Source organism: Haliaeetus leucocephalus, unplaced genomic scaffold (assembly GCF_000737465.1).
Source record: "Haliaeetus leucocephalus isolate CR32 unplaced genomic scaffold, Haliaeetus_leucocephalus-4.0 Scaffold228, whole genome shotgun sequence".
Lineage (NCBI taxonomy): Eukaryota > Metazoa > Chordata > Aves > Accipitriformes > Accipitridae > Haliaeetus > Haliaeetus leucocephalus.
The window spans coordinates 8,342,596-8,365,562 of NW_010972664.1; the positions used below are offsets into that span (position 1 = coordinate 8,342,596).

Consider the following 22,967-nt stretch of genomic DNA (forward strand, 5'->3'; position numbering starts at 1 on the left):
GGGAAAGGGAGGGGGAAGGGGGGGGAAGGGGGGTGCCCTGAACATGTCCTTTCTAGGAGGATTCAAGCAGTGAACTGCAATGAAATGCACTGGCAGGATGATTAGCTGCATAGAAAGGGTGACTTACTAGAGGGACAACAAAGAGATTTCTTGCTTTCCTGCCTGCTATCCTAAAATTTATATTTAATCTCTGATCTAAGTTTTCACCAAGCAGGCCTAGTGTAATAAGAAGTTCTGTAATTATGCTGAACCTACAGTGAACAGGGAGTGGAAGTGCCAGGTATTTGCTAGCAGAGAGTGATTTGCCATCACTATCTTCATGCAGGGCCTACACAGCCACAAAGCCAGCAGGTTCTTTCCTGGAGGCCCCTTCCTTGCATTTAGTCTGCCTGAATGAATACAGAGATTCTGCACAGAGCATAAGAAATTACCTACAAAAGTACAAAGCATTCAGGAGCAAAGCCTGACCACAATGCTTTTATACGTTTTTTTCCAGAGTTGTAGGTTACTGTCGCACATCATCAGGCATCATGCTTTGTACAAGTTTTACCACCCAAGGAGATAGTCTATAAAACGCTTTTACAACGCCTTCCACATTTAACACAGCTGACAGGTAGTCAGAGTTCATCAGCACATCTAGCTCCTTCTACATTCACGCAAGATCCTATTGATCCCATTAGCTGATCTCAGTCTTAACCCTATTAGGCTGATGTAGCTGAGTATCTACTTTAAAAATCACTGCTATTCTTTGCTAACCTGAGCCCAGCAACACCTGTCAGAGTCTGAAACCTGCCATGACCTAAAGCATAGACAGGAAAGCCTGCTCACTTGTTTCATCAACAGGCCTTCCTTCCGGGCACATCAGCAAACTGATGGGCCCAAAGTGGAAACAGAGGTTACTATTTCTGTCCTGAGTTTGGGGTACTGGTAAAATGTGTGCACAGGGCTTAACCTTTTCACACCTAAGGCAGTCCCAGTGATTTTGGTGATGTATCAAACCTCCATTTGCTAGTATTGAGATCTCTGAAAAATACAGTATTAGCAACCTGAAATTTAAAACTGATCTTTTGCCTAATTGAGTTTGCTCTTCTCTAAACTTTCACATTTGACCTCCAGGCTAATGGAAAAATTAAAGCCCTAAACCTGCTGCTGTACTCAAACTCTTTACACATAGAAGCGAAGATGATTTTTAAGCCTCTATCAGGCAAGCTAACACTTTGGGAAAGAAGGGAACCTTAAAATAATATTTTAAATTAAAGTGAAGTAAAGGGACATCCACAGCTCTGCTGCTTGAAGTATGGCATCAGCCAGGTAGAACATTCCCCCTTACTGCAGACAATTATACCCCAAACAATGGGTGGTTTTTTTAAGTCCCTCATAAGGTGCACTGGTTTTACAAACATTTTCAAAAAAAAAAAAAAACAAAAAGATGAGAAAGTAGATGTTACTACCAGAGGCACTGGCTGAACCAACTGTTTTGGGACACCAGCTAGTTTCCTGCCCTGTGTGCCATGGCCAGGTGCTCCAGGTGACAGCACAGAACAGTGCTCAAGAGAGCACCTGGCCTGTTTTGCAGCCCTACAGCAGGAGTAGGTCTTCAGTCCTACATGGGGGTTGGCACAGGTCATATGGACCAGCAGACCTCACAACAATCACTCTTGCCTATCATACTACAAATACTACTATTAGCTACTTGGCATAGCACTCGAACTGCTTCCCTTGAAAGCAAAGTTAATAAAAATTAGCATAAACAGATGTTCAGTTAACAGGACCAAACTTTGACCTCTGCTTTGTGTACTCATCCAACTGTCTGTGGGAAACAGGGCCTCTACTGGAAAGAGCTGTTTCTATAAACTGCTCTTCATCTCTGCTGCCTGTTTATGCCAAATACGGTAATAACACTGGTCCACAGGCAGTCACATTGGGAACAACCAATTCCTTCCAAAGATCATCAAGACTGCCATTAGCTCTTGTGTTTCCAGGTACCATAGGAGCATATGGACACCTTCCAGGCTAAGTCCAACTATGCTGAATGCACCATTGCACTTGCTGAAAAAGGTTTAAACAATAAATTTAGATATATAAAACAAAATATCTAGCCTCCAGATTCCCAGGCAACTTGCTACCTTTGAAGAATTCCTTCTTTTCAGCTTCAATTTGAGGTTCCCTTCCCTCCACATACAAAGTTGAGTGCAGGCATTTGCTGTCATTTTGAAATAGCTGAATCTATCTTCTGTAATTACAATATGGGACAACAGTATTATGCCAACATGTTTTATTAGTCAGTATACATAGTGTGCAATTAGTGACTCACTACAGACAGTCAGGGGGAGGATTTGGCTCTAAGTACTCTTTGTCACTATCCTCCTTGAAATAGCTTCACACAGCAGAGTCATCTGATTCATTTCTATATATCTCTGGTTTTCATCCAGTAAAAACACAGGAAAATTTAGCAAAACCAGGACATAAATCAGGTACTCTCTAAAGATCAGTGATGAACATGCAGCTCCTAAGTGCTAATAAATATGTAATTTTACTGACATAAAAGAGGTCACACACTAGGCTTCCCAAAACCATTTGTACCATTCCACACTCACCTTGCATCAATGTTGACAAGTCACTCTCACAACTTTTGTTCTCAATCTACAAAAACCAAACCCAACCACAAGAACACTCACACTTAACACTACCAAGGTTTCTTTCACTGGTTCCTTCCGTGCTCCACAATGTTGTAAGTAGTGTGGGACATCTTGACAAGGTGCCCCCCATTAGAGGAAACTGTAACAACCCAGTGCTAAGCTCAGAAGGCCATCAAGGACCTCAGTGCCCCCAAGTCATGCAACTCGGCTGCTTTCATAAAGGAACACAAAGCACTGGGAGCTGGAAGCTTCAGAGCTTTGTGAGCAGAGTAATAGTGGTGCTATGCTTCCTCCCCTCCTCAGTTAGTGAGGATCATCAACATGTAAAGCACATCTTTATGCACATTTCAATTTGACACACAGGACTAAGCTGTCTGGGTTTTAGCTGCTTCCCTGGCCAATCACTCCTCAAAACAGGGAATCCTATTTCTAGACCAGCTCTTAGGAACCATACACTTCCACTGCTTAGAATGGAGCTCTCTCAGCATCTTGTTACCGTGTTGAATCACAATTTTGAGACCCTTTTTGTTTACTACATTTAAATGAGGTTGAATAGGGCTTCCTAGAGAGCTGAGCAAACCATTTCAAGCCATACGAGAGGTAAACAAGCTGGTTTTGTTAAATTCTCCAGAGTGCCCACTGGGTCTGTCTGGAGTAGATAAAAAAAAAAACATCTCCTTTCAGGCACAGTAAGTAATACTTTTAAATCCCTAAGCACATAGCCCAAGAAGGGGTGATCTGGGAAGTCTAGAGAGATCGTTTGTGAAAATGTGTATTCAACAGAAATATCAGAAGCAGCTTTTATATCTTCAGGGCACAGAAGAACTACTATTCCCCCCTGACACACACATACTCCCCTCATATCAATTCAAAACACCAACCACAGCTGCCAAGCCAAAGGAGCACTTCTTTAGATGGAGCAATTGCTGCTATGTACTGAGCTTAGTAATACACACTCCATTTCATCAGTCTCAAAGAAGCAGAGGAAATTAAAGCAGGCAACAGTCACGCCAAAACCTTTTCCACCCTTTTGAAAACTTCCCATAGGGTGTGTACACACAAACACACACAGACTACTGTGAATTGCCTCTACCAGACATGGGTCCAACCAATAAGTAATACTTCTAGAAACAAATGGATGGATCTAACTGTAACAAAGAAGGGCACCGACAAAGATCATTGGTCGTTTAACTTTTCCTCAGCTCCTTGGAAGTACTTTATTTTTCTGATTGTGTATACAAAGAGGGAGAAGAGGTGGCACCTGACACCTCAACTTATTACAAGAAGCATACCTACTAATACACATGCATGCTTGCGAAGTTGAGTACCTATGTGCACAAGAGCAGAGCTGGCAGGCATACCAACTGTGTTCAAAGTGCTTTCAATGCACATTTAACAAGACATCCTGTGAAATTCCCTGATGCTTTGCTCACAAGAGGGCCCAAAACACAGCCCTGCAGCAGGTCTGACACCAGAAGAGTAGATGGCCTTTGAAAGCCATCATGCCCGTCAGAAGAGAGTCAAATATAATTGCTCTGCTCTCCTTTCTCATCACATTCCCAAATGGAAAGACCATGTCTGTACTGCTGTCATCTGTTTTCTTTTAGGAGATGCTGGCAACTCTTGGTCTGTTTATCTGATTACCTGGTGTAGGCTTTCCCTAACAACATGCCTCATTTCCCCACTGGGATGAGACACCCTGTTATTTTCACAGTCTGTCTAATGTTGGGCACTCATTTAAAAAGCGAGTTCTCCGTTCCAGTTGTGAAATAAATTGTGATACTGACTCAGCATAGAGACAGATAAGAGATGGGATACAGGGATGTAAAGTTACTACTGAGGAACTACATGTGTTTGTGCTCATATAAGTCCTTAAGGCCCTTCTTCACCTAACATGCTCCGTTATCCCACTGCCCTAGTTCCCTCCATCTCTCAAGACCAAGGTGGCAAACTGACGAAGGAAGTCTGCACACCCTACAGCTGCTGCACAGATTCCAGCTTTCCCTGCAGCTCTTCTGCCAGTCTCAACCAGAGGACCAGCAAAGACAGGAGAGGGGCCAGCTTCTTAGGCTCATATGAAAGGCCCATATGGGGTTTCTCCACGCAGCATGGCTGGTTAGGCCCCAAATCCTGCTCATTCAGCAACTGGAGGCTCAGAGCATGGACTGAAACATTCCCTAAAACCTGCCACAACGCCCCATTTTACTCCATTCTAGGTGCATCTGTTGCCTGTGCCTTATCTGCCCCATTACGGACTCAGACTCAAAAAACCCCCCACAAAACCCAACCCAACCCAAAACAACAAAAAAAACCCCAATCAAACAAAAAACCCAGAGGCAGAGATCTGCCACATTCAAGATGACATTACCCAGCTATGGAACAGATTACAGTGCTGACATTTAAAATTCTGCACTGGCTGCTCATGACTGCTGGAAACAGTATCATTTCCAACTCCAGACAGCATCTATCAACAGACATCCATGAAGTTGCCCAGTTAAAACTTCATCGTGCCGATGAGCGGCTCCTCAAAGAGGATACCTTTTTACTTTGATCGCTTTGATTATCCTTATCTTTCTTGTCAGTACTTGTCTCAGTCTCAAGCTACCAAACACAAAAAAACATCACAAACCCAACTACAGCAGAGCACTGACAGAAGAGCCCCACTGTTACTACATGGTCTCTTTTCAAGTTTTAAGCGAGTCAAGGATGCTGAGGCCTCTTTCACAAGGCAACCCCAAGCTTATTTTAGCTGTCAAACACCAGCAGAAGCAGCAGCTGCTCCCTGCCAGCAATTCCTGCTTTGCCAAGGAAGCCAGCTGCTTTGGGTACTGCCTCACAACAATACCGGTAAGAGCTTGGACACACCTCAACTTAGAAGAGGCTTCCTGCTGAGCAGAAACCGCAGGACAGACCGAGGTATACATACAGGTATATATCGCTGCTTACTGTGTCCAATATCCCAGGCTATGAATCTTTTGACAGCAATAAAGTTTACTCAGCTTTTCCTCCCTACCAAGCATTTCAGTAATACAATCTACAGACTTCTATCATTTTTTCACAGGCAACACACAACTGTAATCTTGCAAATTGCTTCCCCGCTACACTCAGATTTGATGTAGAACAGACATCTTGGAATTTCAAAGTGATGGGCCTTTACTAAGCTTGGTACCTCATCTCATCAGCTACTACGTTATAAGTAATATTTTCTGCACAGCATCTCTTTTGTAGTGCCTCACGCATAGATTTCCAAGTTTCACATGAATCATGACATCTTTATGTTTAGGTATATACATTTATATATTTATATTTACATATGTATTTATAGATTTATTTAAAATACATTTTTATATTCAGAGAGAGAGAATGACTTAAAAAAAAAACAACACAAACTAAACTCACTCCAAACCCAAATTTTGGGTACAATAACCAGAGTTATTCTCACAGCATTTTGAGGAAAAGCAGCTCAGACAATGCTTGGCAAGCAGCTAGGTTTTGAGCAATTCTCTCAACTTTTCAGCTCTTCATAAAAATTTGCCTTTAAAGAATCCACTATCCTTTTAACAGCAACGAGATACTGTGTTTCTTTCTTCTTCCACACAAAAAAGGAGGCTCACCTCTGAAAGCATCAGCAATAAACATCCATTTTTGGCATTTAGGCTGCAGTAGTCAAATTATTGTGATTTTTAGATTTACATTCAGCCTTAAATTCACTCTGAAGTGTGAGCTGAATGGCCAGGTAACTTTAAGATTTGTTTACAGATGACCATTTTCTCCTAACAGGTTTTGCCAATGGACCTCCCTTCCAATTAAAGGAAACAGGAATAGTTTTCATGGCCCATCTAGTGGTTGTAGGCTGAGATTCCCAATAGTGGGATCAGTTGGTACAGACAGCACAGGAGTGTTTAGCAGTGAGAACACTTTTTTCCCCTCCACTCAGAATGTGAAACAAAAATCCTTGTTTTAAATTGGGCTGTGTAAAGCAAACATGCTCTCCTGTATTTACCTAGTTCTATAGGATTTTCAATGCCGATTCTTAATTCTCCAGCCTCACTCAAAGGACATAGGGTTGTAACTGCTGGTATTATTCTGCCTGGTGAAGGCAAATGAGTTACAAGTAAAATAATTTTACCAAAATACCTGGCTCAAGTGCCATTCCTTCCATTGTGACGATACACAGCAAGTCTGCCAGTTCACCCTGGTAAATCGTTGGGTTATCAGAATGCACCGAGACATTAAACACAGGACCTAGAAAAGAGTAACCACAATTATTCATGACAGGCTTTTCTTCAGTATCCAAAACCTTTCTTGCATGTTTTTGAAGCATTCTCTGCTAGTTTGTGGAGACAGAGCTCTGAAGTAGGGATAAGCAATCATGTAAGCTTTCACAAAATAGTTATCCATTTTTAGCCATTAATTCCTGCATTAAGACAAGGTACCCAAACTGCCAGACCTGTCACCCAACACAGAGGCTGCTGCCCAAGTCTGCCTTCTACTGTCCTGCACAAGAGGAGCCAGTCTTCCACTCGTGACTCCTCTAAGAGTACAAGAGTTCAGGTCTTCAGGCTAATCCAGCATGGATCTTTTTGGCTGAGGCGGTCAACAGGAATTCAAGTTAGAGCAAACCAGTATTTTAACAATACAGATGGTTCTGCTATGGAACTGAAACACAGACAATACAAAAAGTGCATCTGATAACACTTTTCCGCAGGTTTTCTTTCATGCTCTGCCACACATAGCTTCTTCTGTAGAAGATGTCTCAAAGCCCAAGGGTACAGTAACTCCTTGAGTTGCAAAGCGGTGATGATATTGATGAAAACCATTAGGCTGTTATGAATGCTCAGACACCATGACAACACATGGTGTTTGACTTCTGAGGTACATAAGTTAAAAAACAAAACTTCCCCGAATTTTGACAACTATACCTCTGGTGCAAAATTAACAAAACCACAACTTCTCAGATATGCCAACATTGCTAGTACTCTATTTCACAGGGCAGAAACTGAAGAATGTGTCAAAATACCCTTAGTGGTTTCTCTACTAAACAAGGCAAAGGAGATGAGTAGGAGGAAAGCTGACGCTAATAGTGGCCTCTGCAATGTCTTTGGGGAAGGGGCCAAGGAACTCAAGAAGGAACCTGGACTCAGATTAAGTAGTAACTCTTTTTACCCTCCCTGGACTCTGTTAGCTGCTATCATTACCCAGCTCAGCTACCTCTGGGACAGCAGCAGCAACAAGCATAGAAAGGTGGTTTGGGAGCAAAAAAAACCAAACCAAACAAACCCACCTATTGGAAGATTTGCCTTCCTCCACTCTTACATGCTACTGTTTTAGTACAGGAACTGTACATTTCAAATCCACTGAAGATCAGTGGCAAGCAATGCTTCTGATGGAGAACATTTAAGGAAATCATCCAAGACAACTCCCGACAGGTTTCTGTGGAAAGCTATGCTGATAACGCAACCACACTGCACATACTTATCACATCACTTCCAAACTGAGGTTCTGGAAAGAAACTTGGATGTGCCATGAAGCTAGAGCAGACTTTTTTGGTGAAACTACTCTAGACTACAAGGGCCCGGCTTGTTTTGGTCAGCAGAGATTACACAGCACACTAAGAAATTAATTCCAATTACAGTGCAATAATTACTTCTGTGGCTTCCAAAATTCCCCCCACGATTTCCACTGGGCACAATGTGCTGCTCTTTGTTATACCATAGACTTCTTACAGCCCTCTTTTCTGCCCCAGAAGCAGTTGTACTTTGTGCACAAGGACAGTATGTAGACATATAATCCCAGAGGTCCATACCCATCTTGACACTAGAAGTCCTCTCTATTAAAAATTAAGATTGCAAGTTACCCCAACACGCAACAATAAAAGGGTGGTAGAGATGCAATAAAGGTTACATGTGGACTACCAGCTAAGAATCCTACATGCTTGTGCTAGAACATATTTAAGGAAGTAAGAGACCCAGAATGCTTTGAAGTTCAGCTGTTCAGGTAGTGACTTCATCAGCAGGCTGCAGCCCTAACTTAAGCTCAGCACGATGGGATCTTTTTCTGGGGAAATGGAGAGGGATTAACCCGATTGCTTCCTCAGCCTCTATCCAAACTCTTTCTATGTGAATTCAGCTTGTTTCCTGATATTCACACACACACACCTCCCAACCATATTCCCCTTGCAGCCTATTTGATTATTAGTCTTCAGATAAAACAAGACATTTTCCATCATTTTCTTTGGAGTTGTGCAGATAGAAGTTCAAGGTCCTAGGGGACTAAAGGCAGCATGGACCAGGGTACTCCAGCCAACTGCAACCAGAAAAGTCTCAAGCTGTGTGTGAACTGTCACAGCAACAGAAACAAAGAGGCTGCCAAAATCTGCCACAAACATCCCCGCATCCCCAGCACATACCCTCTGCTGCACCAATCAAAGGCAAAACAGCACCATAATAATCCTGGTACTGTCTATAGCTTGGGGTCTATCCTAAGTCCCAGCAGCGAGGTGACATCATATCAGGAATATGGGACATGCTCTACTCCAGCCAACAGGCTCCATCCTGGCTAGATGCTGGCATCGATTGAGCAAGGGAGATGAACTGCATGATCTCAACTTCGTCAGGCTGCAGATGGGCTGCCTTACCCCTGCCCTGGCAGGGTAAACAAGGAAAGACAGAGTACACATAGACAGGACTTTTCAGGCCTTATTTCTAGGTTGAAAGTCCCCCATCTACTGCATTCAACAGACACTGGCTTCAAACCCTGGCATGCCAACAAACCACTAATGCAGAGTGCAGTCTGAGCACTCCTGGCCATTGAGTGTCACAGGGGTAAAAGCTAAGCTTGTTTGGTCACTCAGCCAGGAAAGGCCATGTATCATGGTAATGCAGCACTCCCTACACAGCCTTCAGTTCTGGGTCACCAAGCGCATCTCTACCCTGCCTTCCACATGAAGAGTCAAAGCTTCCTGGGAAGTAAGAAGGCTGCTAGGCAGCAGCTGCTCTGTCATTTCATGATCATACTTCCCCTTGGTAAGCCACAAACAGTTATTTTCCTTTTGTTATTTCCCTACTAGGATACATCTCCTGCAAATTACCATCTGTACTTCCAGGAAGAAATCACTGTCCTGTGTTAGAAGAACTGGATTTCAACAGAGTTGAGACATGTGTCAGGGGTTGTGCTCCTCCTTCTTCAGCTGAAGAGGGAAAACAATTACTTTTTTTTTTTTTTTTTTTTAAACCTAAGCAAGCTTCATTACAGTGAAAGCTTCTTAGTTCAGTCTTGAAAACTGTGTGGTTGCAACTTCCTAGGAGAAGCATCTTCTTTGGAAGTATCTCAGGCCTTCTGCTGATATACCCCATGCCCCGGGCCCTCAGGCTGCCCTCAGGCATGAAAGGACAGAATAAAGCATCTTCATAGATTTATTTTTTTTCCCCAGTGCAAAACCTGAAAAGGTAGGAGGCTGTTTCAGTAGAGACCAATTAGCCCGGAGCTGGAGCACAAAGACCATTTCATCCCCTACCCTGCACCATAAGGTACACTTGAGTCAAGAGTTGTAGTCACTATGCTGCCTGGGAAAGATTCACAGAAGCTGATGACATGGCTCTAATCCCTCATTAAAAGTCATCTGCATGCTGCCCTTCTCTATAGACAGGTTCTGGTCTTGGTTTTGTTTGGTTTTACTCTAAAAAACCCCAACTGACCAGTGCTTTTAACCTGATTATAACTTGCCTGATTTATGTCCCCAGCTTAAACAATTTACTCTGGCTTCAACTGAACCTTTCTTGCAACAGAATGAGGGAAGCAGAAATGAGCTGCATGCCAATCTCAAACAAAAGCAGCAGCAAACCAGTGTTTGTTAGCAGCTTACAAGCAAAACCATCACCTTATCTAACTGGACATCTGCTTTACTGCAGGCTCAAGAAAAGCACCTGGGCAAAAAACAGCACCAGAGCAAACACAGGATGCTTCCAGACACATTTTCAAGGCTCCTGAGGACCTCCCAAGAGGTCACAAATGTGCGACAAAAATCTTCTGCAAGGTCCAGATCCTGTTGTGGTTTTTTTCCCCCATTACCAATCACACCACAGTATTCAAGAGGCCCTGGATCTAGACTCCACCAAGCAGGGCTTTGCACAAAAACCCCCAGTGTTTTTCTTAAGTTTTTACCCTCCAAGACACGACCCCTCCCCCCAACCCCAAGCTTATAGATGCAGGCATGCAGTAACAGGCAACTCCCAGTAGACACTGATGACACCAGCTATCAGGATCTCAGCATTGCCACACTCAAGCACTTGCAGTGTCACAGGAAGGGTTGGGGAGGTGACATGAATTCTCCTTCGACGAGATCTGAGTTCATGCTACATTAACACTGAGAAAAATAAAACTCTACAGATAACAGATGATGTGGCTTTGCTCACCTTGCCACCTGTATTTAACAGTTTGAAATACTGTTATTGGCACCTACTGGTCACTTGGGAGAATGAACAAACTAGAATTTAGTTTCAATTGCAGGGTTGACAGATCAAGCATGACCTGTAAAGCTCATCAAGAACAAAACAAAGTGTCAGAAAGCTGCTCAGGAGTTTGAAAGCTGAGAAATAATTGGATATTAATAACTTCAGGTTTGACGATAAGTGTCATGCCCTCAGCTAATTCAGAAACTAAAGAGCGCAGATTCACAAAACAAACCAGCATTCCCAATTCTAAGAGCTAAGCATCAGCCTTCCCCTAAATTGCCATCTTCTGCTGAGACCTTTGATTTAAACTAAGCCAAAATCTCTGTTCCTCACTGTAGTAAGGCTGTATGTAAGTTTAGATACAACCTAACTGTTGTTAGCTGTTCCCTAACAAGTTTTACCCCAAACGTCACAATAACTGTTACTGGAAGAAGCCCCCAGTGGTTTAACCTGTGGTTTCTACTTCCATCTACAAATTAATGCGCACAGGCACAAAGGCACACAATGACAAACCATGTTCCTGCCCATTAACATTGGCTGGAAAATACCAGCCTTTCTTGCCAAAAAGTGTCTGCTGTATCGCTCTTCATTCATTTTCATGATTAAAGTTTCTTTCCTTTAAGAATCTTTCTATTCTCCTTTTTTGAAACTAAGTATCTCTCAGGGTCATTGCAGGGCATCATTTCATTTTAATTGCAAGTTCAACATCAATACTCAGCTCATATTTCAGCAGCTCTCAGTTTATCTCAGCTTCTTCCAAAGTGAATGATAATACATTGCTGTGCAATGAGCTCACATGCAGATGTAATCCAGAGTTGAAGATTTCATTGAGACGCTTCCCTTAAAGTTCTTTTATTTTTGCCTCTCCAGAGCTTTCTGCCCTCTGCTGAATGGCACAGGGGGAAGCCAGCTGAGAGCACAGCCAAGATCCAAATGGTGTTCTCTCATAACATACTTCTCATATTGAGATTAAAAGCTTCCTTCTCCTCACTTCCCTGAAGGAAAATAAGTCACTTCTGTGGAAATACCTGTGAGTATATAGTGTGCAAAGAGACTCTAAACACTAACATAGGTTGCCAGGTTCAGGGTAAAAGGGATAGAAAATTAAAGGACAAACGCCAAAGAAGAATTTATGATGCCAGGATAAACCAGGTGGATTTCACAGAGACCAGGTGCCTCAGCATTAAAAAAACAGCTGCAGGCCAGCTGGAGCTATTTGAACCAGATATCTGTACACAGACCTGCATCAGATAAGCATTCTGATCTCAAGGAAGTTCCCAGCTACTTGACTCCCACCTTTGCTGGCTAGCTCAACTAAGGCTGAGGGCAAAGGGGTGCACAAAAAAAAAAAAAAAAAAAAAAAAAAGACGACAGCCTTTCTCATCCGCTGCTCAGCCCTTGCAGTGCAAAGGCATTGCCACTGGAGCAACATCTCCAGGTGACCAGAAGACAAGTGAGATATTTCAGTGCGGATGGGTAGGATCACAAGTCCTACAAGAAGCTGTCTTCATACACTGGTTTCAGAAGAACAGCAAGGAACAGAAGACGGGTGTGTTCCAGGCTGAAAGAAAGGCTACGTACACATACATCATCCAGTAGCTCAAGAGGAGAGGATGCATTTGAGTTTCAGCAGAAATGATGCAATGAAATTAAGAGAAAATTTAAAGACAAACACTGACAGCTGCTCTTGTCCCTCACATTGCTGGGCAACCTTTGAAAAAGAAGTGGGAGAACCTCTGTTCTAGACTGGGAAAACCAAAAAAAAAAAAGCACTGAAGAATACTGAAGTCTTCATATGGGACAGCTTCCCCCTGCCACCCAAAATAAGCTTAGTTTGCTTACAGCTACTGGATATAGAGCAGGCATTCAGTTTATGAAATTAGTCTAGTGATCCATGTTATTCATAAGGCCAGACCAGACGATTCACAAGATCCTCTCTGGTCTTAAAATATATCCAGCAGAGAACAATCTGCCATTGACTGAATATTTGAAAACTAATGACCTACTAGGCTCCTCCTCACCACCACCACCCCGCAACTTCCAGTTTATATAATTCAGTGGACAAAATCCACATTTCATTTTTTAGTTCAGGAGGTTTCAAACAAATGCCTTTACATTAACATTTCAGATCATTAACCAAGTGGAATAAATATGTCCCTCTGCAACAGCAAGTGGAGAAAGAAGAGAGGAGGTCTCTGCTGGCAGCCAGCAATTCTGCCTTGAATGGAAAGAATCTGAGCAAGACATTTTCCACAGATGTTCATGGAAAAACATTTCAGAGCACTGACACATTTCAAGCCTATTGTGGCAGGAAACACTGAAGTTTCATGTGCACAGTCCCCAGCTCATATATAAGCGCTTACAGGCCTCCTGTCATTCAGATAGATCACATTGCACAATGCATATGCACACTAAAAACCCCTCCTTGAAACATCACTCAACTCGGAGAGGTCTGGGAAGGAGTCAAACTGGAGGGAAGGATTTCCAGTCCTAGCAAGTTTCCCCATCCCCTGTCAAAGGGGAATCAATAAAAACAACTGAGAAAGAAATTCCTCCTACTACTAAAAGCTTCATGTAAAACCTTTTAAGGGCTTCCTTCTGCTGAAAATGCTGCTTCTGTATTGATCACCTCCCCACTTCATCCCCCATGGTGCAAGCTGAAAATGCTGTCCAAGCCTTCAAAGTAGGGAGGAGACTGGAATACTCTATTTTTCAAAATTATACTGCCTTACTATATCATGTCTAGCAGTCTCAGTTAAAATTTCTTTCTGTTACAGTTTGAGAACCCCAGAACTCAGTGCAATTGACTCGTTAACAGTTTTCCTACCAGGGAGAAACACATCCACAAGCTACTGATCACACCCCACCCTCCCTTTAACTCAGGATTTAGCAAAGTGGTGCTCTCCAGCTTTTACAGTTGCCTGGAGAGGTGTCTGCCCCTGCTTTTTCTGACCCTTTCCTGTTAGTATCTTCCCTCCAATTTTGGAGAGCCTGTCATTCTCCCTAGAAGCCACTAGCTACCTCAGCACTTCTGCCTTTCACCATTCCCATTAGGGAACAAGTTTGACAGCTGCCTGTACCACAAGATGCAAGACAAGAGCGTGATATCTGAGCTGTGTTTTTATAGCCCCTCCATAACTTTGCCATTCACCTCCAGCTTCCTGACTCAGTTTGCATCAAAGACAGTACAACTCAGCAAACAAAACCAAAGTAACACACCCACAAAACCTCTTCTGTCTTGTATACCTGATTCCAAATAATTTTCCAAATAATGAGCACAGTTCGAATGGACTAACTGTGGAATTATCACGTCCTCCTCATGCCAAGATGAATGTCGAGCAAGGATATCTGAGTAACAACTAAAGGACACAAAGTTCATCCATCAATTGAAGAAAGGAAGGTATTTCAAGTCAGATTTTGCTACATGCCAAGATTATTTTGGGAAATAGCTCTCCAGTAAATTGTGCCTGGGATCTCGTTTCTCTCTCTGTTTTTTTGTAAAGAATGAAAGGCTGACAGGGCTTCAGGACCATCCCTCCCCTTGCTCCAGCCCTGCTACTGGAATTCACACATTCCCAGGGCAGTTCTACAGGCTGCCTCCCTTTCTTTACTCCATGCTCCAGAAATCCTATCTGGGTGAAGAGGCTAGGAGTAGAGAGTGACAGCAAAAAGAAGTCAAGTCTGCAACATGCACACTTCCCTCCCTTGCATAGCTCACAGGTTTCCCTCTGAACCACAGATATTAATAGCATCCTGCCAAACTTTTTGGCTGGGAGTTCAAAGTGACATAACATGAGCAGTGTTGGGAGAGTCACCAACGACCACTTCGTGCAAGAAAGCCTCCATGTAAGAGCTTGGAGGGGAGGGGTTTGGGATAAATCTCATTCTTGCTGGTTTCTTGCATCACCCCTTTGCAAATGTGCTCTCCCGCTGTGTCTGACCCAGATATCAAGAGTAAGAAGGCTAAAACTATAGTCCATTAAACCATCCTGAGAAGACAACAAGTCTACAGCAATATTCATCTGTGACAGTGCTGCTCTACGAGACATTTGGAACATAAGCAACTAACATTATTTTCAGAACAGTAACCATAAAACTAAACAAAAAGTCAATCAGAAGTTATCTAGACCTGAAAGAAGCATTGAGCTGAGTCAGTGTCCTCTCTCTGGCCAGCTTAGGTCAGGCTGCATCTTCATTAGGGTTTATATCAGGATGCTACATTTCCAAGCTTCTTACAAAGTGATGTCCTCATTGCAAGGCTTCCCCCTACACTCAGCCCTTGTCCTTTTCCCAGTGGGCCTAGTATAAGGAAATTCAGTTTTTAGAAGTCATCTCATAGAGAACAGTTACCTTAGTTACAGATGCAACCAGAAGTCAGGCTCCTCTTGCTTAGTCACAGCCACATCTTCTAAAAAAACTACAGCCCCGCTATTATAAGCGGAATAACTCACATGAAGAACAAGGGATGTTAGAAGAGACCTTCTCCCAAGCTGTGCTTGTGAACAGGTATGGGGGAGTGCAGAAGGTTTGAGATAAGGCAGCTAGCTAGAGAGCTCCAACATAGGATGCACTTTGGGCTACACTGAGAGCCCTTCAAAACTGCTCAGGAAATCACCAGCTTGGTTTAATCAAATCACAAGATGAGCCCTTCACTCCTAAGTGTACCACCATTATAAAAATGTGGCACTTCCCACCCACATAGCATGATAAGAAGTCGGTGTTAACATGCATCTCTGATGATCCAAACCAATGCTGTCCCTCTCTCCTTCCCCCCAACAACAGAGCAGGACAGGCATGCTTCTCTAGAAAAATCTCAACAGGCAGACTATGCTACAGCTGAAGGTGAGGGTTTCAGCGAGGATGTGAGGAACAAGATGCACCTCTGGGTACTGAAATTCATCCCAATTTGTGGAGCTTTGTAGAACAGCCACAAGGGGCCTCTAAGGTCTTCCAGTGGCAGGATACACTTGCTGAGATGGCTGAAATATTACCATTGCCTTGACCTGACCATTTTTTGCAATTACATCAACAGGAAGGTGTGCTCAGGCAATTTAATGCTATGCTAATCAAGTCTGGTTTGGAACAGAAATCTAGTCTATATTAGTGTTCTTCCAGAGCAGCCACTACCTAACAGCAATCTAGTGATAAAGCTGGCAAATGTGGCAGCAGTTATTCTATACTGAGAATCAGCTCTGAGCCTGCAGAACCATAAAAGCTGCATTAGTAAAGAAAAACCCAGGGGTTATGATTACCGCCAATTCATTGAACATCTTTCTGTAAACAATCAATAGCACAAAGGACACAAGTACCACCAAAGGAGACAAGCATAGCTCAGCCATCATACCATTCGGAGACCCCTTCCATGTTCCGAAGAGTAGGCATTTCCCAGAGGCAGGGAAACCACTGGGAGAACATCACAGAACTCTCTTCCTTTCTGGCTTAGACACACAGCTGCCAGATTCTATACCAACCTGATGTCTGGAAGTCTATCTGGATAGGGTTGGATAAGCCATTCACTGCTTCACGCCACATGCCACCACCACCTGGAGACCAGGCAGTCACCACACAGCGATACAAGCCAGCATCAGAAATCTGGGTCTGATACATCCTGTAGCGGAATTCATTCTCCTGGACCTTCTCCAGAACCACACCGTCTACACGAGTCTGGTCCGTCCAGTCTTCCAGCCGCACTACTGAATCCTGGTTCAAGGAGATTATGCGAGTGGTTCCATTGGGATTCGACTGATCCGTTAGTGGCTTCTCAGCTGTAATGAGGACAGAATAGCGTGGCGTCTTGATGTTTTTCGAAGACACTTTGCATGTCATCTCAAAGGTGTGACCTGCTACAAAGAATGGCTTCAATTTCACGGCCTCCACTGTAAGCGTGTAATCTGAAGAGGGAAGGAAATAAGCAGCAAGAGAGGGGTAAATAAATAGGTGCAGATATTTCTGCAGCACCTTTCAATCTAGAACATTACAAATAAGCAAAGTACTCTTTTTTTGAGAAACAAATCCCAGCACGTTTATCTAAACACATGTGGACATCCCAGAACGCTACTCAACAGTGCACACACACCAGTACACAACAGTTTGGGTCAAGATACAAGAATTCAAATGAACACAAAATACTGAACAGATAATGCAATACACAGGTCATAGCATGACAGGACCGCCAGGATTTTTTTATTGAGGAGTAAAGATATTAGTCAGACAAGACTCAGAGTCCCAGTTTTACACTGGATCTGGAAAAGCACCCTCAGCAACAGAGTACAAGGACACCACTGAAGTATTCATGACTACTGACAAAAGCTGCCACTAACCAAATCGGCAGCACTTAGTGTAGCTTCTTTTATTTCCCTTGAAAATCCACCCTGACAGCAATCCAGACACATTCAGCTGAACTCCCAAGATCAGTTGAAATTGCATGACAAAAAAGTTGGTGGTAACAGGAGAAGTCTCCATCCCCAACACACCCACATACACACCTCTGTGTTGAAAGACTTCAGTATACCTCTGCCTCCACATGTGTTTTTCCCTTGCTTCTCATGCATTCTACCAGAGTACAAGCCTACCAGAACCCTTGATGTTTCTCAACAGTCTATTTGGTATCAAGATTGCCAGCAACACTTACTGCTCAGTTTCCTTCCCTTTCTTCAGCATTCTCCAAGTTTGCCAGCTCCTCAATCTCAAGAATCCTTTAATTACAGGGTTTGGGAAAATTATACATCTAGGAGCACAGCCCCAAGACACAAAAAATACAAGCTCGCAGTGAGCAATTGAGAAAATGAGGAGTGACTGAAATCGGAATCAGATAAAAGGAAAGGGAGTTGCTAGTTTCTTGGCACAGTGATGAAGAGACATCCTGCACACCCAGGTTCTTCCTAAGAAAGGAGGGCTGGGGCAGAATATATAGCTTACAGCCACTTCCCAAAGTAGCGGTACTGCAAAAATACAGCCAGTCCAACTTCCTGGACTTACTTCGCTACAGCACAGTCTCCCTTACCCCCTTTATAAAAAACGAGTGTAGACATGTTAAACAAAAAACTACACAGATCACCTTTATGCAAGGTGAAACTTCTCAGGAAAAGGGAAATAAGCAATGGTGAGATTGTAACACATTCCCCAAAACTGAACTAAATGCAGTAATATTTATGCCCTCCCCACAAGAGCAACAAGATACTTGTCAAGATTACATTTTGCAGTGTTTTGCCTTCAAGCAGCAGTTTTCACAATGAGTAAACACAGCCCACAAGATGAGAAACCTGGTATGACAACTTTAAATCAGTACTGTATAAAGCAGATCACAGTACTAAGCTATATAAAGAAACAGCAGGAGTGGCAAAGGCTGAGCTGCTTCTAGTGGTCTGGCTGAGCACAGAATTACTTGATACTCCACACCAAACCCCCCTCATGCTTCCACCCACTAAGCAAGTGGGAATACAAGAGTTGCACATTTAAGCACTCCGGGTACAATCACAATTGAAGTTGCACGCACAGAGTCATTCTCCGCTCCCTTGTGAGAGAGCTCATCATTCATCTGATTCTAGACTTCAAATCCATTTTTTCTTCATTCTGTGTCCATGAGATTCTGGTATCACTTTCTTCATGAGGTTGCAGCATTTAGGAGCCCAGCACAGACTGAGCTTGCCACATATTTTAGAAATATAGTAGACAATTATATTTTGCCCCCAAAGCAGAAGCACAAATAGCTAGCCATACTTTTCTGCCACATACTGCTGCTTTCTAGGCCTTATGAGGCGGCTCTGGGCAAAAATCCCTCCTGATGCAAATGTTCTTTATGTTGTCGATCTTCACATCAGAGGACTGGGTCCACTGAAAAAGAAATCTTGCATTTGGTCTATCATACATGTGCTTAACACATACCTTCACGTGATCAGAGCAGTACAGATGTAGCTGAGAATAGACAACACTCCCTACTAACTGGGCTCCAAATGCCTTACTTCAATTATTCCCTGAGCCACAGGTCAGGCAGCCATACACAGGGGAATGTCTTGTCCCCTGCAAGGACAGAGTAAACTCTGTTCCTAGACATCCTTTCATGACTTTTCATTTGAGGGCAGTAGAAAATGCTGCTTTTACCAATTATTTTTGCTAAAGAAAAAGGACAAAAGTGGTGGTAGCATGGGACAACAGCAGAAATGCCATCCGTAGAGTTTGTGGAAGAGAACATCTGAGGCTCAGAGATGCAGCTGGAGAACAGTGGTAGAATTCAAAAGGGTTACAAATTACGATGCTGAACAGAGAACAGGAGATACATTCTTAGGAAAGTCCTTTCAAAGGATTTTTCTACCTTTTAAAAACCCAAAGCTCCTTAGGTTGGATGAATACAGAAGGCAGAGGCACCTCCTCTTATGCGAGACCATAAGAAATGCAGACCAGAATAGAGAAGGGGACACAAAAACCAGCATATACAGGTGCTGTATGTTTCTTGTTGCAAGAAAAGTCAAAAAAGATCAAAGGAACATTTCTGAATCTGCAATAATATTAGAGACCTGCATATGTAGTAAAGCAAAACAAACAAAAAAGCACCCCATACTCTATCAACTAGAAAAGTCTGGATCACCATTCTTAACAGTACAGTTCGGTGCCAAAATTTTTCTCCTTCAGTAGCAGCAGATGAAATGTAATTAGCACTCCATCACCCCCACCTAGAAAAGCATGTAGTTGTCTCTGCGTGTAACAGCGCATGTTATGAGAAAGAAGAGAGACCAAAGATTTGGCACTTAGGTTAGAAATAACAATAACCTGCAAGGAAAGTGTCTTCATGTTTCTCGTGTCAACAGAAACTACTCATCAGATCTTACAGCATAAGATGGGCCCGAGAGGTCAAAGAATATTCTCTTTCAAGAGCTACAGCTCTGTAGCTCTTCTCATTCCTAATCTTCTGAGAATTGCCAAGGAAGCAATGTCTATGTCCTGACCGCTACTCCATACGCTTGCCCCTCCGCACACATGCCTGCAATCCCATGCAGAGTCTCATCTCCTTCTTGTAAAGCTCCATGAATGAAAAGCATGATAAAACACACCCTGGTCAGTCATATACAGGAGGCTGCAATATGCAGAGTTTATGTTGGAAAGGGGTAGGGGAAGAGATCCTAAGTAAACCATACTCAAAGCTTATAAGCATTTTGGGCGCTACTCCAGGACAGAGGGCTAGCAGCAAAAGAAATCCTAGCCAAATGATTCAGATAAAATTTGAGTAATAAACTGTACTTTGGAGCCTGGCAGTGCATGCTTCTGCCTTCCATCACTGGCCAGTCCAAGTGGTTAAGCCACACCATAATTCTTCTGTTGCTCTCTACCACAAAGTACGTGCTCAGCTTCAAGAGTACTTTGTGGGTAGTGACCAAAAAGCGTTTTCACCTCATCTAAGCCAGTCGAATTTCTAGAGAAGCCTAACACCTACACAGGCAAGAAGACTTCAGGAAACAGCAAACACCTTCCCTGCACTCCACTGACTCCGGTTGGAAAAGCAGCACAATGGCCACAGCTAACAGTAACCTCAGAGCCTAACGCCTTGTCAGCAGCCTCCAGTAACGCCATCTCAATATTCATAAAGGCTCCTTCATCCCCCAGCGCACCAGCTAGATTGCAAGTACAGGGAATGCAACAGACATTAAGGTAATGACAGCTTTGCCTTCATAGGAGAAGGAGGCTATACAACACCCTGAGGTACAACTGTAGGCCCAGCAGGTCTGATACCAAGAGCTCTGAAAATACAGCAGGCGCACTAAGGCCTGCACCACAGCCTGATACGTGTACATACAACGCAACGGCTCTCCCCACCGCTGCGCACACACAACTAGGCCGTCCTCGCTGGCCAGGCACGAGGAGCCCAGCCACCCCCGACTGGGGCTTGTACACCTAACTTAATGCACTTTCTTATTCCTACACCCAAACTGGCACATACACCTCAGTGCCATGGGTATGGGAATTTCCTTGCTCAAGAGGAACTGCGTGTCTATACTATGCAGTGTCTATTATATACCAGCAATGGCAAAGAAAAGTGGGCGGCAGAAATATCACCTGTTCTCTATTCACAGGACTTCCTCAAAGATTAAGATGCCCTTGTTCCCAATTAAATGTAATGGGAGGGCCTCAGCAAGCATTTAGGACAAGTAACATTATGTTAAATACAATTATTCTGCAAATTAAAGACAGAAGTATTAACAGAACCTCAAATACTAGTACCCTTGGGATTTGGAATTTCAATTAAAAGATAATGTTCTCTTTTTCAAACACTTCCATGCAGATCCAAAGTTGACAACACTGGTTTAAGAAACAAAACACCAATGCTGCATTCCACTGCAAACAGCAACTGTGCTCCAAATATAGGCAGTACTCACACTCAAATTAATAAATAAAATTATCTTTCAAACTATCAAACATTTTTCTGGGTTGAAAATCATCCGCAGAGCCAGTCAAAAAAGGTTTTCTCCCTTCCTTTACCCCTTTTTACTGATTGGCATTTGTACTCTAAATAAGAAAAAAAATAACAATATAATTTATGCTTTTCTTTTTTGAGGTGAGATACAAGATGCTTTCTTTGTCACCTTGGCAGGAGAGAGGGTAGAAAAAAGAGGGGAAGAAACAAATCGGGCACACCATGTCAAAAACAACAGTGATCTATGATAGCAATTGGCTGTATTTGCAAAGCTGAGCATGCAGAAAGACGTAAGCATTATTGGTCCCAACAGAACAAAATAGGAAAAGATGATAAAAACCTCAAGTTAAAATGGACAAACATACAACTTATTATACAACACACACACAAAAAGGACTTTGACATCTTCACACGATGTTTACATTTCAACCAAAGGCTTTCTTATCCTGAACACCCCTCTGTGCTGACTGACCCCCAGACACAACAAAAAGCCACTTCTCCTTTCTCAAAAACTCAGGACAACCTTTTCCAAAGTGGGATTTCTCCAAAGTCCTCCTCCCCAAGCACTGCTCTGAAGTTAACACCGATGATGTAAGTAATGAAATAGTTGGAAATAAAGCCTCATGTAGGCACAAGCTATCCAAGGAAGAGGCAAATTTCTGTTCTCTCCTTAGGCGAACACGTGGGAGCCTGGCTGCTCGCTTTTATAAGCGCTGGGAGCAGTTAGGGACTCAAATCACCAGAGATACTTGTCAAAACAACAGTCAGAGAGCAGAGGCAGCGGCAGATTAACTCCTTCATAGCTGCTGGCTCCAGCACTGGGCTCACAGCCGACTCTGGAGCTCGCATGAACAGGATATGGCAGAGGACAGGGCACACAGAGAAAGGCATCTGGGGCTAGGCTGCTGCAAGAGTGCGCGGGGGGGCATGAGGGTGGAAGGGAAGAAGGGGAAATCAAACCTATATATTGCACGCCATATATACATATAACATGCTTTTTCAGGAGGAGGTGTTTGTAGGAGAGCTCACTTTCACATCATAAATCTCCCAACTGCAAGTTTTGCCAACAAAATATACTTTCCAGCATGGGGACTATAATATTTACATTTGTATCGCAAAATTAGCAGAGTTTTTGGAATAAATCCAGAAATAAGGGAATGTTCACACCTGTCACAGTTTGTTTTCCCTCAGAAATGTCAACACAGGCTGAGACTTTTCAACTCCAGCTGGTCTCTCTAGCTGCTCTGAAGGCAATGATCCATTACGCATGCATGCACATACACACACACAGTCCGTGTTGTGGCATAACAACTGAACTAATTGTTACCAGCATTCAGCATTAACGAGAGATCTCATTGCTGCTGGAGAAGTCCGCTTCAGTGAAAAAAAATGACCTTTTCGTGGACCACGCTTGTGCTGGGGATGAAGGGAGTACTGAGCAAGCAGCCCACTGTTTTTCTCTCCACTGAA

At 43.2% G+C, this 22,967-nt stretch overlaps 1 protein-coding gene across 1 annotated transcript in view; it reads right to left on the reverse strand.

Moving 5' to 3' along the window:
• PTGFRN (prostaglandin F2 receptor inhibitor) overlaps positions 1-22,967 on the reverse strand; it is a 40,096-nt gene that overhangs the window by 1,993 nt on the left and 15,136 nt on the right. The window contains exons 6-7 of the mRNA XM_010567645.1: positions 16,564-16,983; positions 6,777-6,884 (exon numbers count right to left, since the gene is read on the reverse strand). Of these exons, the coding sequence (XP_010565947.1) occupies positions 6,777-6,884; positions 16,564-16,983 (528 nt within the window). The remainder of the gene's footprint in view (positions 1-6,776; positions 6,885-16,563; positions 16,984-22,967) is intronic.